The sequence below is a fragment of the Mastacembelus armatus genome, chromosome 18 (genome assembly GCF_900324485.2).
Source record: "Mastacembelus armatus chromosome 18, fMasArm1.2, whole genome shotgun sequence".
Taxonomy (NCBI): domain Eukaryota; kingdom Metazoa; phylum Chordata; class Actinopteri; order Synbranchiformes; family Mastacembelidae; genus Mastacembelus; species Mastacembelus armatus.
This window is the reverse complement of record NC_046650.1, coordinates 595,956-611,343: the sequence shown is the minus strand read 5'-3', so window position 1 is coordinate 611,343 and position 15,388 is coordinate 595,956. Positions and strand designations below refer to the sequence as shown.

The following is a 15,388-nucleotide window of genomic DNA, read 5'->3' as shown; positions in this document are numbered from 1 at the left end:
TGCCTTCCACCCGAAAGAGAGCTGAGATAGTCTCCAGCAGATAGACCCCAGAGCCTGACCCTGTTTAAGGAATAAGCGGGTATAGAAAATGGATGGATGGGTTTGGTTTAGGAAATAAACTTGAAAACAACATTGACTCGCATTGTCTCGAGTAGGTGTAGTAGGCTCCTACTGACCTATATAAATAGGACTGATGTGCGCTGAAAATGCCGATTCAATAGTAAAACAGTCAAATCAGCTGATCCACTCCATCTGTGTGAATTTAGCGCCACTGATAAATATTCTCCGGAAACACTACAGTAGTTTTCAGTTCGGCATTTTTTATTATTTCTTTTTTTACTCAGTAATGTGATTTGAAATTTACCGAAGTACAATACACAAAAAATACATAAAACACATAAAAATATATTGACGTAAAAGTAAAATTACATATTTTAAAATCTATTTAAATAACCTACTCAGTTACAGACACGTGAGTAAATGTAATTTGTTACTTTCCACCCCTGAGCCTCGCTACAGTACTGAAAAGAAACCTGAGATTGTTCTTATTTTCAATTCAATTTAATGAAATATTTGTATAGCGCCAAATCCCAATTCAATCAGCTCAAGGCACGGATGAGTGGATAGAGGAGAAAGAAACGAATAGCAACAATAAATAACAAATAGACACTGCAGGGTTGTGGGGCCAGTATCTGCACATTAGCAATATACAGCTCCAGGACCCAGGGACACCAGCAGAAAGTACAGAGAGAGAGGGAGAGAGCCCAAACTAGGGGAGAGAGAGAGCACAAAGTTAGTGACATTCATTGGTGGAATATACAGTGGGTACCACTGTATATTCCACCAATGAATGGAAACACAGGAAAGTATTCAGACCCCTTTAAATTTTTCACTCTTTGTGTCATTGCAGCCATTTGCCAAAATCAAAAAAGTTCATTTTATTTCTCATTAATGTACACTCAGCACCCCATCTTGACAGAAAAAAAAGAAATGTAGAAATTTTTGCAAATTTATTAAAAAAGAAAAACTGAAATATCACATGGTTATAAGTATTCAGACCCTTTGCAGTGACACTCATATTTAACTCACATGCTGTCCATTTCTTCTGATCCTCCTTGAGATGGTTCTGCTCCTTCATTGGAGTCCAGCTGTGTTTAATTAAACTGACTGGACTTGATTAGGAAAGGCACACACCTGTCTATATAAGACTTTACAGCTCACAGTGCATGTCAGAGCAAATGAGAATCATGAGGTTGAAGGAACTGCCCAAGCAGCTCAGAGACAGAATTGTGGCAAGGCACAGATCTGGCCAAGGTTACAAAAGAATTTCTGCAACACTCAAGGTTCCTGAGAGCACAGTGGCCTCCATAATCCTCAAATGGAAAAAGTTTGGGACGACCAGAACTCTTCGTAGACCTGGCCGTCCGCCAAACTGAGCAATCGTGGGAGAAGAGCCTTGGTGAGAGAGGTAAAGAAGAACCCAAAGATCACTGTGGCTGAGTTCCAGAGATGCAGTAGGGAGATGGGAGAAAGTTCCACAAAGTCAACTATCACTGCAGCCCTCCACCAGTCGGGGCTTTATGGCAGAGTGGCCTGACGGAAGCCTCTCCTCAGTGCAAGACACATGAAAGCCCGCATAGAGTTTGCCAAAAACACATGAAGGACTCGCAGACTATGAGAAATAAGATTCTCTGGTCTGATGAGACCAAGATTGAACTTTTTGGCATTAATTCTAAGCGGTATGTGTAGAGAAAACCAGGCACTGCTCATCACTTGCCCAATACAATCCCTACAGTGAAACATGGTGGTGGGAGCATCATGTTGTGGGGGGTGTTTTTCAGCTGCAGGGACAGGACGACTGGTTGCAATTGAAGGAAAGATGAATGCGGCCAAGTACAGAGATATCCTGGAAGAAAACCTCTTCCAGAGTGCTCAGGACCTCAGACTGGGCCGAAGGTTCACCTTTCAACAGGAGAACAACCCTAAGCACACAGCTAAAATAACAAAGGAGTGGCTTCAGAACAACTCCGTGACCGTTCTTGACTGGCCCAGCCAGAGCCCTGACCTAAACCCAATTGAGCATCTCTGGAGAGACCTGAAAATGGCTGTCCACCAACGTTCACCATCCAACCTGACAGAACTGGAGAGGATCTGCAAGGAAGAATGGCAGAGGATCCCCAAATCCAGGTGTGAAAAACTTGTTGCATCATTTCCAAGAAGACTCATGGCTGTACTAGCTCAAAAGGGTGCTTCTACTAAATACTGAGCACAGGGTCTGAATACTTATGACCATGTGATATTTCAGTTTTTCTTTTTTAATAAATTTGCAAAAATTTCTACATTTCTGTTTTTTTCTGTCAAGATGGGGTGCTGAGTGTACATTAATGAGAAATAAAATGAACTTTTTTGATTTTGGCAAATGGCTGCAATGACACAAGGAGTGAAAAATTTAAAGGGGTCTGAATACTTTCCGTACCCACTGTATATGTAAGGGGGGAGGAGGAGATGGGAAGGGAGGGTTAGGGTACCGTAGGGTAGGGGAGCTTAGTCCACCAATGGAGAATCCTCAGGCAGTCTAGGCCTATAGCAGCATAACTAAGGTTGGTGGTTCAGGGTTACCTGCCTGCTTTGAGGTATGGATATGTGAACTGTACCATGGAGCTAATCTCTGATTCACTAACTTATTTTTCAGAGGGGTCACAGTATCAAGCGTTTCATGCAGTGAGGCTACAGCACTCTCAACAACATAATCAACTTGGTAGGGAGTAGAATTGAAGCAGCTGCCCTCCACTGTGTTGGCACATGGCCTAGATCTAAATAAAGATGGAATGATTTTCTTAAATTTATTAACAGCGTTGTCAGATAAAGATCTGCTGTAGTGGAATTTTCTTCCAAACGCTGCATGATCCATTATCTTAAATTCAAAAGTTATTAAAGAATGATCTGACAAAAGAGGATTTTTAAGGAAATACTATTAACGCTCTGGGGTCTTAGGGTGTTTTGGGGCCCTGGACAAGTTAACCATCTGGGGTCTAAGAGTGTTTTGGGGCTCTGGACAAGTTTTGGCATGCCCTGACATTTGTGCTATTTTCAGTTGCTTGTAAACATATTAATGGCTAAAGTCTGATAACACTGTAATCAGCACAAACTGGGCTACAATAATATATGAGCAGCATGTTTATACGTGATTGTGTTTTTCAGAAAACAGCGTTTATGCATGGTTAGTGAAAAACTACTATTTTTAAGTCACTGAAATAAGGCCATAAAACACATACAGAACATTGGTTCACAAGACTTTTGAGAAATGCATCTTGTAGCCAAAAGTGTTTTCTTCAAAATGATGTGAAAGTCATCACAGAAAACAATACACTGATTTAAGTTTTCTTACACTTTTTTTTTAGAAAAGACAAGAAGAAAGAAAGTGTGTCTGATCATGAATAGTCATGTGATTTACCTGCGAAAACAAAGGCCCGCACAAAGACCCGCATAATAAACATATCAGTCAGGAATGTGGCTGAGCTTGGTCAAGTTTCTCTGATGAAGCTTAACATTTTATGCCATTTCTCAGGAGCGTGTACATAATTACCTAGTTCACCTCAGATTATTTGCATATGAATAATGCCCTCAGTGAGGCGGGATCGCCTTAGCTATAATGAGGTGAGATAGAAGAAATTGCACCACTCCTTACTTTCATACAGGTCACTTAAAAATACATTATTTGTTTTTGACTTGAATTGTTTCATATAAAAGAAGACATTTCAAGCTTCCTGTGCATGTATTTCTCATTCTTTGAGGCAAGTATTTGTTGAGATTCAGGTTATTTTATTTACGTGTCTGTGAAGAGAGATGACAGAGACAGAGAAGACAGAAAGCGCACCCTGTCTGCTTTCTTTATTTTACAAAAGCGCAGCGTTTTGTTCTTATCATGAGGGTATACAAATAAAACTAGACCCTTTTCAGATTTGAATGATATATTGCTCTTATCTGTACGATCAATACTGACAGAGTGATTTAAGTTATCAGAAGATGCCAAAAAACGCACCGGCGCATTCGTCAACTCCTGAGGGTTAACCCTCTGGGGTCGACGCACGCGCTGGCGCATTTTGACGCATCTTTTCCTGATAAGGCCGAAACAAACTTAAATTACTCCGTCAATTCTGATCGTACAGATAAAAGAAATATATCATTCAAATCTGTAAAGGGTCTACTTTTAGTGGTATACCATCATAATAACAACAAAATGTTGTGCTTTTTTTAAATAAAGAAAGCCGACAGGGTGCGCTCTCGGACTTTTCTGTCTGCCATTTCTCTTCACAGACGCGTAAATAAAACAACCAGAATCTCCTGAATACTTGGCTCATAAATATAAGAATTATATGGCTAGAAAGCTTGAAATGTTTTCTTTTAAGTGAAAACAGCAACTAGTAAAAAATGAACTTAAATAAAATTAAAGGAGAATTAGTGCAGATAAAATACTTTGAGTTGTCATATGCTGCGCTAAAAAGAAAAGCTTTTAGCTTGGACAGAGATGAGGCTTGTCTAACATCATCAGGAAGACTATTCCAGATTTTAGCTGCATAAAACTGAAACGCTGCTTTTCCGTGTTTATTCTTGACTGCACGTGTAGAAGGCCTGTCCCTGATGTTCTCAGAGTCCGAGATGAAACAGATGAGAACCACACGGTCAGGTTAAAATTGGAGGGGGGAAAATCAGCCAGCTCTGTGGCACATGCCAGGAGGCCATGGGATATTAAGTGGGACTGCTGCCTCCTCTTTGTATTAATGCAGGAGGCCTCAAAGCAGGGGTAAAATTGCCTGGTACTTGTTCAAGAGAACTCACCTTTTGATGTGAATGCATACAGATGTGGCATGAGATGTTAAAATAAAAGTGCATTTTAAAAAATATGTTTACATCAGTGTTTTCTCTTTATGTCAGTGACATCAACGTGGTGGGTATTTGATCTGTGCATTGATCTACATCGGTATATTGTTAAACCCGTAGTAACATCATCTTATTTCTTCACTAGAGAGATTATCAATTCACTGACTAGCCTAATTAATGTAAACTTGAACTGTGATCTTGTCACTCCCTACTAGGACACACTAAGCTCAGCACAACAGGAAGCAGGTTATGATGCTTCCTCAGTAACAGTGTCAAACATTCAGAATAATGCCTATTTTTTGTGTCTTGCTCCTTTGCTTTTTCTCTCACTTACTTTATGTTGGCTCGCTCCTGCAGCAGGATTTACTGGATGAAAGGATATGTTACCCTGGACAAAGTGAATCTGAGCAGTCCTTTGGTGCTTTGGCAAGTTTTTCCACTGTCTGTACTCTCTCCTGTTTACATGCTGTCTGGTGTACATGCCTCATTCTGCTCCTCCTCTCTTCTATCTCTGCTTTCCCCAATGTTGCACTCACAAAGAGTGACAGCATATAAAACATGCCTAATGAAAGAAGCTATTCATTAGAATCTCCTGACTTTTAAAAACTTTCTGTTGTACAGTACATTTCAAATAGGTACAAGCTGTGAGCCTTCCCATCCAATTAGTAGTTTTTAATGCATAGTTCCCAGTAAATGGTAATCTGCTGGATCTACAGCCATTGAGTCTGTCTGTGTTTATTGTGGTGTTACATCCAGGTTATTGTCCCTTGAAAGGGCATGGTTCATTTATTTATTTATTTTTACTGCCGTCTGTTTTTGTGCAGAAATTTTTGTTTGCCATGCTAGCCTGTCTGCTGGTCCATGTGTTATGTGGTCCTATTTACTGCTTTGTGTTGTGTACAGAAACTTCCAGCTCTACGATGTGGGGCACAGGCCAAAATGTTCCAGAACCATGTTCCTCTCTTGCCAGGAGAGGCCATACAGACTACAGGTATGTTCAGGCTGTGTGTATTTGAGAAAAGTGTATTATGGTGGACACAGTGTCACTTATTTATAAAACTAGAAATTTTATTTCATTTATAGTCAAGGTATATATTCACATTCCAATAAACCTAACAAGTCAGTAACTTTTCTTACTTGCTTTTCTGTGTATGTGTGTATGCAGTCAAGGATGTGATGTATATCTGTCCATTCAGTGGCCTGGTTAGTGGGACTCTGACCATCACGGACTACAAGTTCTATTTCACCAGTATGGAGACGGTACTGCAAGCTTCATTGTTTATTTACTTTAGTAAAGTGGTCCAGTATCATCATACCTTTAGTCCAAAAGTGTCATTGTTGATAGTGTGTTATAAGTTATCTAATTAAGTGTGCACTAGCTGGTGCCATGTTTTTGCATTTGTGTGTTAATGTCAGTCTGTCATTGTGTTTATGCAGGAGTCTCCGTTTGTTCTTGATGTGAACCTGGGAGCAATCAGTAGAATGGAGACCATCACTGTTTCTAACCAAGGAGAGAACACAAAGGGACTTGAGCTAGTCTGCAAGGTGCCACTTATACATCCACACCAGAATGAGTCTATTTCTGATGCATACTGGTCAGAATTTTTAGAACTTTAATTTCCGTTAACTCGTATACTATCTGCGAATTTGCTTTACAAAACTTTTAACTTTGCTTCTGATTTTCTCCTTGCAATCAGGATATGAGGAGTCCCAGGTTTGCATATAAGTCAGAAGAGATTCATCCAGATGTGCTGGACGCTCTGGCCAAACATGCCTTCCCTCTTTCCCACAACCTGGTTAGTTTCAGTGATCTGCAGAAAGGCACAAAATGTCAGTGGTGGAAGTATTACTATGGTGACTTAAGTAAAACTATTAGAGTGTAAAATATTCTGTCACGAGTAAAAGTCCTACATTTAAAATTGTGCTGGAGTAAAAGTACAGAAGTACTAAAATCTAAATATACTTAAAGTACCAAAAGTGAAAGTAGTTATTCTGCAGAATTGCAATCATGTTATTGGATTATAATTATTGATGTATTATTGTGTTCATCACTTTAATGTTGCAGCTGGTATAAAGATGAAACATTTTAATTTGAACTACAATAACTTATATTTGAATATATGTTGAATGAAGTAATGTGAATGTAAATACTAGGGCTGTCAAAATAACATTAATAACGCGTTAACACAGACTAATTTTAACGCCTCTAATTTTATTAACGTGCTTTTCCTGTTTGACCCGTGGCCTAACCCGTAGGAGGAGAAATTGAAAATGCAGCCATAGACAGTAAAGAGTGCAGCAGCAAACAGAAATGGAGAAAGAAAAAGGTCTTCTGAGCAGTAAATTCATTTACTAAACAATGTCTGCAGATACTTAGCAACACCTGCCACATCCATTGTTTTCATTGTCAGGGCATGTTGTTCAGAAAAAGCGAGCTGCCCTGTCATCTGAAAATGTAAACAGGCCTGTCTGCTCAGTGCAAAGAAAGAGAAATAATGGGAACTTGTGTTTTTTCTATGTTCTTTTTTTTCCCATGTGTTTAATAGACTTGAACAAGTTCTTTGAAAAACATATCTACTGTCTTTGAAACATGTCTATGTTCTTTATGCTGTATGTTTAGGGTAGTTTCACTAATAATAAACATACATTTGCATAAAGCATCCATGTTTGTCCACACCCATGTTGATTAGAGTTTTAAAAATTTGAAAAGTATTAATTTAAGGTACATTTAGAACAGATAAAAATGTGCGATTAAGTTGCGATTACATATTTTAATCAATTGGCAGCCCTAGTAAATACAGATGTATTTATAGAATAGATTCTGTAAAGCACGTTGTTTTCACCTACATATATTTAATTACATTTGTACACTACATGTTAATTCATGAGCCATAAACACATTAGTATTTATCAGTTTGATAATATATTCTGTAATAACTGAATGCATCTTGTGACATTGTTTGGCAGTCCCTGTTTGCGTTTCTGTACAAGGAACAGTTTCCTGTGGATGGCTGGAAGGTGTACGACCCAGTAGCAGAGTATAGACGTCAGGTAGGTTGGTAAAGCACAGTGTTGTCATAATGAACATAGTAACATGTTGTCTTTACGGTCGAGAAAATCGGGTATACGCCTGATCAACCACTCTGTGCTAGCTAACATCCCCAGAAACATGGACTTTACACCTTTCCATAACACTCATTTTGGGCTACTTAACATTCTCTCCCTCTCTCAAAAAGCATCCCTCATCTTTGACATTATTCTTAAACACAATCTCGACATCCTGTGCTTAACTGAAACCTGGCAGCAGCCCAACGATTTCACTGAACTTAATCAATCTATTCCTCCTGGTTTTACATATTTCACCCGTCCACGCCTCTCGAGACGCGGTGGCGGCCTCGCCATATTGTTCAACCTTAAATACAAAATATCCATCCACCCCACTGTCACCTTCCAGTCCTTCGAAGCTCTCATAGCACGTATTCACGGCCACACACCAACCTTCTTGGGCACTATCTACCACCCACCTAAACCTAACCCGACCTTCCTGGACGAACTGTCAGACGTCTTAGCTAACCTCATCTCTCTGTCAGCCAACATAATTCTTCTTGGTGATTTTAACATCCACTTCAACAATCCCAACAACATCACAACAAAAGACTTAATTTCCTGTCTGGACAGCTTTGGGCTCCAACAATACACATCACCTCCCCAACACATTCCCTAGGCCACACCCTCGACTTAGTCTGCTGCTCTGGCGTCACAGCTCGGTCATGTTCTACCTTCGACACCTTCTTCTCCGACAACAAACTAGTCTGCTTTAACTCCAAACTACCTCTCTTCAAAACCCACCTCTCCCGCACCATCACCTTCCGTAGCTTAAAGAACATCGACCTCCCCTCTTTCACAGCTGCTCTCAATAACCTTTCATGTACTAATTATACACCGTCCTTCTCCGACATGTTATCCAATTTCAACCGTGAGTTACGTAATCTACTCGACACCTTCGCCCCACTCAAAACTAGACCTGTCTCCTTTACGCACTCTGCTCCATGTTACACACCCGAACTCCACGTCCTCAAAACCCAAGCCTGTCGCCTTGAACGTCTCTTCCACAAAACCGGTTTATCCACCCACAAGGACTTATACCTAAACCACATACTGAAATACAAGCAAACCATTACTCAAACAAAATCTGACTTCTATGCCTCTCTTATTGTATCCGCCTCTGACTCCACGCGTTCCCTCTTCTCCACTGTCAAAAATTTATTGGGCCCTCCCGATACTCCTCTCTTCCCCTCACTCTCCACCACCTTGTGTAATAACTTCCTGGATTTCTTCTCATCAAAAATCGAAAATATACACCAGCAATTTCCCCCCCATCTGTGATACTGCGAACTGTCTCCACTGTACCCTACCCTGTCTACCAGTATCTTTCCTGCTCTCGAGTTTTATCATTCCACCCACCATGGTTATCTCTTCCCTGATCCTCAAATCCAAACCCTCAACCTGCAAACTTGACCCCCTACCAACCAACCTCGTCAAGCTCTGTCTCCCCTCTCTCCTTCCTCATCTTACCCACATTATTCACACTTCCCTCAATTCTGGCATCGTACCCCCATCACTCAAGACAGCCATCATCAGACCAATTCTAAAAAAACCTGGTCTCGATCCTGCCGACCTTAACAACTTCTGCCCTATCTCCAATCTCCCGTTCCTCTCCAAAATTCTTGAAAAGTTGTTCACCACCAGGTCCATACCCACCTTTCCGCCAATAGCCTATATGAACACTTTCAATCTGGTTTCCGCCAACTTCACAGTACTGAAATTGCCCTGGTCAAAATCACCAACGACCTCCTAGTAGCCGCAGACTCTGGCCTTGTCTCCATTCTCATCCTCCTTGACCTAACTGCAGCTTTTGACACCATCTCGCACAATATTCTCCTCCATCGCCTTGCTTCCATCGGCATAGCCGGCTCGGTCCTCGCATGGTTCACCTCCTACCTCTTTGACCGCACCCAGTCCGTCCATCTCCAGAACTTCCACTCCCAGCCCTCTACTGTCAGTTGTGGCGTGCCTCAGGGCTCTGTCCTGGGGCCCCTCCTCTTTATTATTTATCTCCTTCCTCTCGGTAATATCTTTAGGCAACATAACATCAATTTCCGTTGTTATGCAGACAACACCCAGCTCTACCTCTCTGCTGCTCCATCTTCCACCCTCCCCCCTCCCTCCCTCCTTAGCTGCTTACATAATATCAAATCCTGGTTCACCCATAACTTTTTGAAACTCAACCCCAATAAAACTGAAATTCTCCTCGTGGGCACCAGAGCCACCCTTTCTAAAACCAGCACCTTCTCCATTCAAATCGACAACAATACTGTCCTCCCCTCCCCCCTAGTTAACCCTCTGGGGTCTGAGGGGGTTTTGGGGGCCTGGACAAATTTTGACATGTCCTGACATTTGTGCTTTTTTCAGTTGCAAACATATTAATGTCTAAAGTCTGATAACACTGTAATCAGCACAAAATTGGCTACAATAATATGTGAGCAGCACGTTTATACATTATTGTGTTTTTGAGAAAAAAGTGGTTATGCATGGTTAGTGAAAAACTACAATTTTTTACTCACTGAAATAAGACCATAAAACACAAACAGAGAACATTGGTTCACAAGACTTTGGAGACCTGCATGTTGTAGGCTAAAGTGTTTACTTCAGAGTGCTGCGGATTACGGTTTACGGATTAGTGCAGCACAATACAAAACAATGAGGAGCCAAACGATCCTCATTTGAGTTATGTCATTTCTCGGGGGTGTGCACATATTTACCTGGTTCACCTGAGATTTACATGTGAACAGTGAACAGAGTACAAGGCGGGACTGCATTACCTGTGATGAGGTGAGACAGGAAAAAACGGACTTCTCCTTACGTTCATACGGATTAAATAAAAAGTGATGATTTGTTTTTGACTTGAATTGTTTCACTCAAAAAAAAAACATTTCAAGCTTTCTAGCCATATAATTCTTATTTTTATGAGCCAAGTATTCGCTGAGATTCTGGTTGTTTTATTTACGCGTCTGTGAAGAGAAATGGCAGAGACAGAAAAGTCAGAGAGCGCACCCTGTCGGCTTTCTTTATTTAAAAAAAGCACAACGTTTTGTTGTTATTATGATGGTATACCACTAAAACTAGACCCTTTGCAGATTTGAATAATATACTTCTTTTATCTGTACGATCAGAATTGACGGAGTAATTTAAGTTTGTTTCGGCCTTATCAGGAAAAGATGCGTCAAAATGTGCCAGCGCGTGCGTCGACCCCAGAGGGTTAAATCAAAAGTGATGATTTGTTTTTGACTTGAATTGTTTCACTCAAAAGAAAATATTTCAAGCTTTCTAGCCATATAATTCTTATTTTTATGAGCCAAGTATTCGCTGAGATTCTGGTTGTTGTATTTACGCGTCTGTGAAGAGAAATGGCAGAGACAGAAAAGTCCGAGAGCGCACCCTGTCGGCTTTCTTTACTTAAAAAAAGCACAACGTTTTGTTGTTATTATGATGGTATACCACTAAAACTAGACCCTTTACATATTTGAATGATGTACTTCTTTTATCTGTACGATCAGAATTGATGGAGTAATTTAAGTTTGTTTCGGCCTTATCAGAAAAAGATGCGTCAAAACGCGCCGGCGCGTGCGTCGACCCCAGAGGGTTAAGAGACTGGATGTCATCCTAGACCGGTACTCTCTCCTTCACTCAGCATATCAATACCACTACCCGGTCGGCCTACTCCCATCTTCGTAACATAAACCGCATCCGTTCTTCACTCACCACCGATCGCACGGCCATACTCGTTAATGCCTTTGTCACCTCTCGTTTGGATTACTGTAACTCACTCCTCACTGGTCTACCTCTCAAATCACTTCACAAACTCCAACTTGTCCAGAACTCTGCTGCCCGAATCATCACCAATTCAATTCAATTCAATTTTATTTGTATAGCGCCAAATCACAATACAAATCATCTCAAGGCACTTTACAAAAACTAAAACTAAAAACCCAACAATTCCCTTATGAGCAAGCACTTGGCGACAGTGGAGAGGAAAAAACTCCCTTTAACGGAAGAAAAAAACCTCCAGCAGAACCGGGCTCAGTTTGGGCGGCCATCTGCCTCGACCGGTTGGGGTGAGTGGATAGAGCAGAGAGAAAAGAACAGCAACAATAAACAACAAATAGACACTGCAAGTTGGTGGGGCCAGTAACTGCACATCAGCGATAAACAGCTCCAGGACCAGGGACACCTGCAGAAGGTACAGAGAGAGAGGGAGAGAGAGAGAGGGAGGGAGAGAGCACAAACTAGGGGAGAGAGAGAGCACAAGGTTAGTAACATTCAATGGTGGAATATACATGAGGTGGGAAAGAGGGGGGGGTTAGGGTAGGGGAGCTCAGTGCACCGATGGTCCTCGGGCAGTCTAGGCCTATAGCAGCATAACTAACTAAGGGATGGTTCAGGGTTGCCTGAAGCCAGCCCTAACTATATGCTTTGTTAAAGAGGAAGGTTTTAAGTCTAGCCTTAAAAGTACAGAGAGTGTCTGCCTCCTGAACCCAGGCTGAGAGCTGGTTCCACAGGAGAGGAGCTTGATAGCTAAAGGTCTGCCTCCCATTCTGCTTTTGAGAACTCTGGGAACCACAAGTAGACCTGCACTCTGAGAGCGAAGTGGTCTATTGGGATAATATGGTACTATGAGGTCTTTAAGGTATGAAGGAGCCTGATTATGAAGGGATTTGTATGTGAGAAGAAGGATTTTAAATTCTATTCTATATTTTACAGGGAGCCAATGAAGAGAAGCCAATATAGGAGAAATATGATCTCTCTTGCTAGTTCCTGTCAGGACTCTGGCTGCGGCATTCTGGATTAATTGGAGGCTTTTTATTAAGATATTAGGACATCCAGATAGTAATGAGTTACAGTAATCTAGCCTTGAGGAAACAAATGCATGGACTAGTTTTTCTGCATCATTTTGAGACAGGATGTTCCTAATTTTGGAAATGTTGCGCAGGTGAAAGAATGCAGTTCTAGAAATTTGTTTTATGTGTGAGTTAAAGGACATGTCCTGGTCAAAAATAACTCCAAGAACTCCATCCTCACATCATATCACCCCTGTCCATCATAAACACCCTCTATGTATTGCTGTTATCGTTGTTTTAATGCACTATATGTATTTTATGCTGAATGCTTTCTTTTTTCTCTCTGTAAGGTGACCTTGAGACTTTGAAAGGTGCCTTGAAATAAAATTTATTATTATTATTATTATTATTATTATTATATACAGTATATATATAGTTCTCTGTTCTCAGCACTTGTCCATGAATGTTGTGTTCCAGTAGCCCACTTCTCATCAGGTTGCTCTGGTTTCCCAGCAACTGACGCAGGCCTTGTTCACCCAGATAATGGCCGAGCCAGTGCGACTCCTCTGTTTCTACCAGTTATCAATAATGCGGTAGGCCAGTAGCGTTATTGACCTTGCCTAAGAGCTCACACTGGTGATGGCCTGGTTGGGATTCGAACCCCCAACTTTCAAACCCCTGCGCCAAAGTCAGTGGCATTAAATTAAACCCACCATCTAACACTAGCACCGAAACTACTAGTAGCTCAGTGTTCCAACATCTGTAAACAGCAAATGCTATCACAACTAGAGATTATAGAGATACCACACAAATGCTACAGCAAGGGGGAGTCAGGACAAGAGGTCCGGGGGGAAATATGTCATACCCACCCGAGATTGGGTACCAAGCCCCAATAACAACCAAGAGGTCCGGGGGGAAATATGTCATACACACCTGAGATTGGGTACCAAGCCCCAATAACAAGTCCCCACATGCTCAACACAAGAGCAGCTGACCTGAGATTGAAGATCATGAGTAGGCTGGACACCTGGAACCTCCACAGTTGTTGAGACTAAGCGAAGTACCTTCTGAAAGTCTAATAGATGACGTGAATGCAGCATTACGAACAATCCTCCTCTGAGACTAACAAGCTGATACACACCACCGCAACAGTGATCCTTGAGATGCTTGACGACAAGATAAACATCACCACTAAGGAGCAGTATCCTGCATGGAGGAGGAGGTTGGAGACAACACAAAGAGAAGTTAGCCAACTATCAGAAACGCAGAGAGGTGGGATGAAGAAAGAGTTGGGTAAGAAGTACAACAAGCTGTCCATAACGGGGGCCCAGAAGACTGGCAAGCAACAACTCTGGCCCTGCCTACATGCCTGAAGAGGTACACCAGAGAAATAGAAGCAAGGAAAATAGGGTGTTCTCCACCGAACCATCCAAAGTGTAGTCTCAGTGGCAGGGTAATAACATGAGAGCAGACCCACCAAGGCTGGAGACTGAACAATACTGGAAAAACATATGGGAGAAGGAGGCATCACATAAGAACGAACAACACCGGGACCTGATATGATCCACATCTACTGGCTAAGAAGCTAACTGCACTCCATTAGCGCCTGGCAGCTCAAATGAACCAGCTGCTAATGGATGGGATTCATCCTGAATGCCTGACTGAAGGAAGGACAGTCCTGATCCTGAAGGACCCCCAAAAGGGAGCAGTCCCATCCAACTAGTGTCCGATAATCTGTCTCTGCACAACATGGAAGCTCCTGTCAGGCATCATAGCAGCTGGAATGAGTAAGCACATGGCCAAATACATGAGCGGATCACAGAAAGGAATGGGTGTGAACACCAGGGGAGCAAAACATGAACTACTGGTAGACAAAGCAGTCCCTCGAGACTGTAAGAACAGACAGACCAACTGTGCACCGCGTAGATTGACTACAAGAAAGCCTATGACTCAATGCCTCATACATAGATCCTGGGCAACACAGAGCTTTTTCGCCCCCTGTTGGTGTTGCTCTCCGGGTAAGCGAATCACTTTTGTCTTGCAAGCCTGTCGTGTTGTGTGTGTTGTATAGTTCGTCTACAGACTAGCAACAGACTAGCTATAGTTTAACACACCTAAAAACTAACTAAACTCTAAACAATTCATTAACTGCTACATTCCGGTACTAGTCAAGTACCTTTCTATTTTGACCGGTATTTATTGCTATTTCCTGACTTAGTGCTCGTTAGCCTACCGGTTAGCTTAGCTAGCTAGTTAGCTTAGCTAACATGGCCTCTCCCTCTCTCTCTCTTTCTTGCTCGGTGTGCCACATGTTTAGTTATTCCTCTGCCTCCTTTAGCGATAATGATACCTGTAATAAGTGTAAGGTTCTGTTAGCCTTGTAGGCGAGGATCACTGATTTGGAAGCGCGGCTCCGCACCTTCGAACAAAAGCCAGCTAGCCTAGCCCCGTTAGCTGGTGTGGAGCCACCAAGCTCAGGGTCTGTTAGCGGTCCAAGGGCAGCTCCGGAGCAGCCCGGAGAATTAGTCTGGGCGACGGTCCGACGGAAACGTACTCCTAAGCAGAAGCCCATGGCTCATCACCTGCCTGTTCACGTTTCTAATAGATTT

The 15,388-nt window shown here is 42.0% G+C and overlaps 1 protein-coding gene across 8 annotated transcripts in view; it reads left to right on the top strand.

The window, feature by feature from the left end:
- Window positions 1-15,388, top strand: part of mtmr1a (myotubularin related protein 1a) — a 43,296-nt gene that overhangs the window by 11,832 nt on the left and 16,076 nt on the right. For 4 of the 8 annotated variants that reach the window (XM_026327323.2, XM_026327345.2, XM_026327306.1 and 1 more), the window contains 6 exons: window positions 5,239-5,307; window positions 5,785-5,872; window positions 6,047-6,141; window positions 6,319-6,426; window positions 6,579-6,677; window positions 7,849-7,932. In XM_026327323.2, coding sequence (XP_026183108.1) covers window positions 5,239-5,307; window positions 5,785-5,872; window positions 6,047-6,141; window positions 6,319-6,426; window positions 6,579-6,677; window positions 7,849-7,932 — 543 coding nt within the window. The remainder of the gene's footprint in view (window positions 1-5,238; window positions 5,308-5,784; window positions 5,873-6,046; window positions 6,142-6,318; window positions 6,427-6,578; window positions 6,678-7,848; window positions 7,933-15,388) is intronic. The other 4 variants (XM_026327336.1, XM_026327314.1, XM_026327340.2 and 1 more) reach the window with 1 other exon arrangement.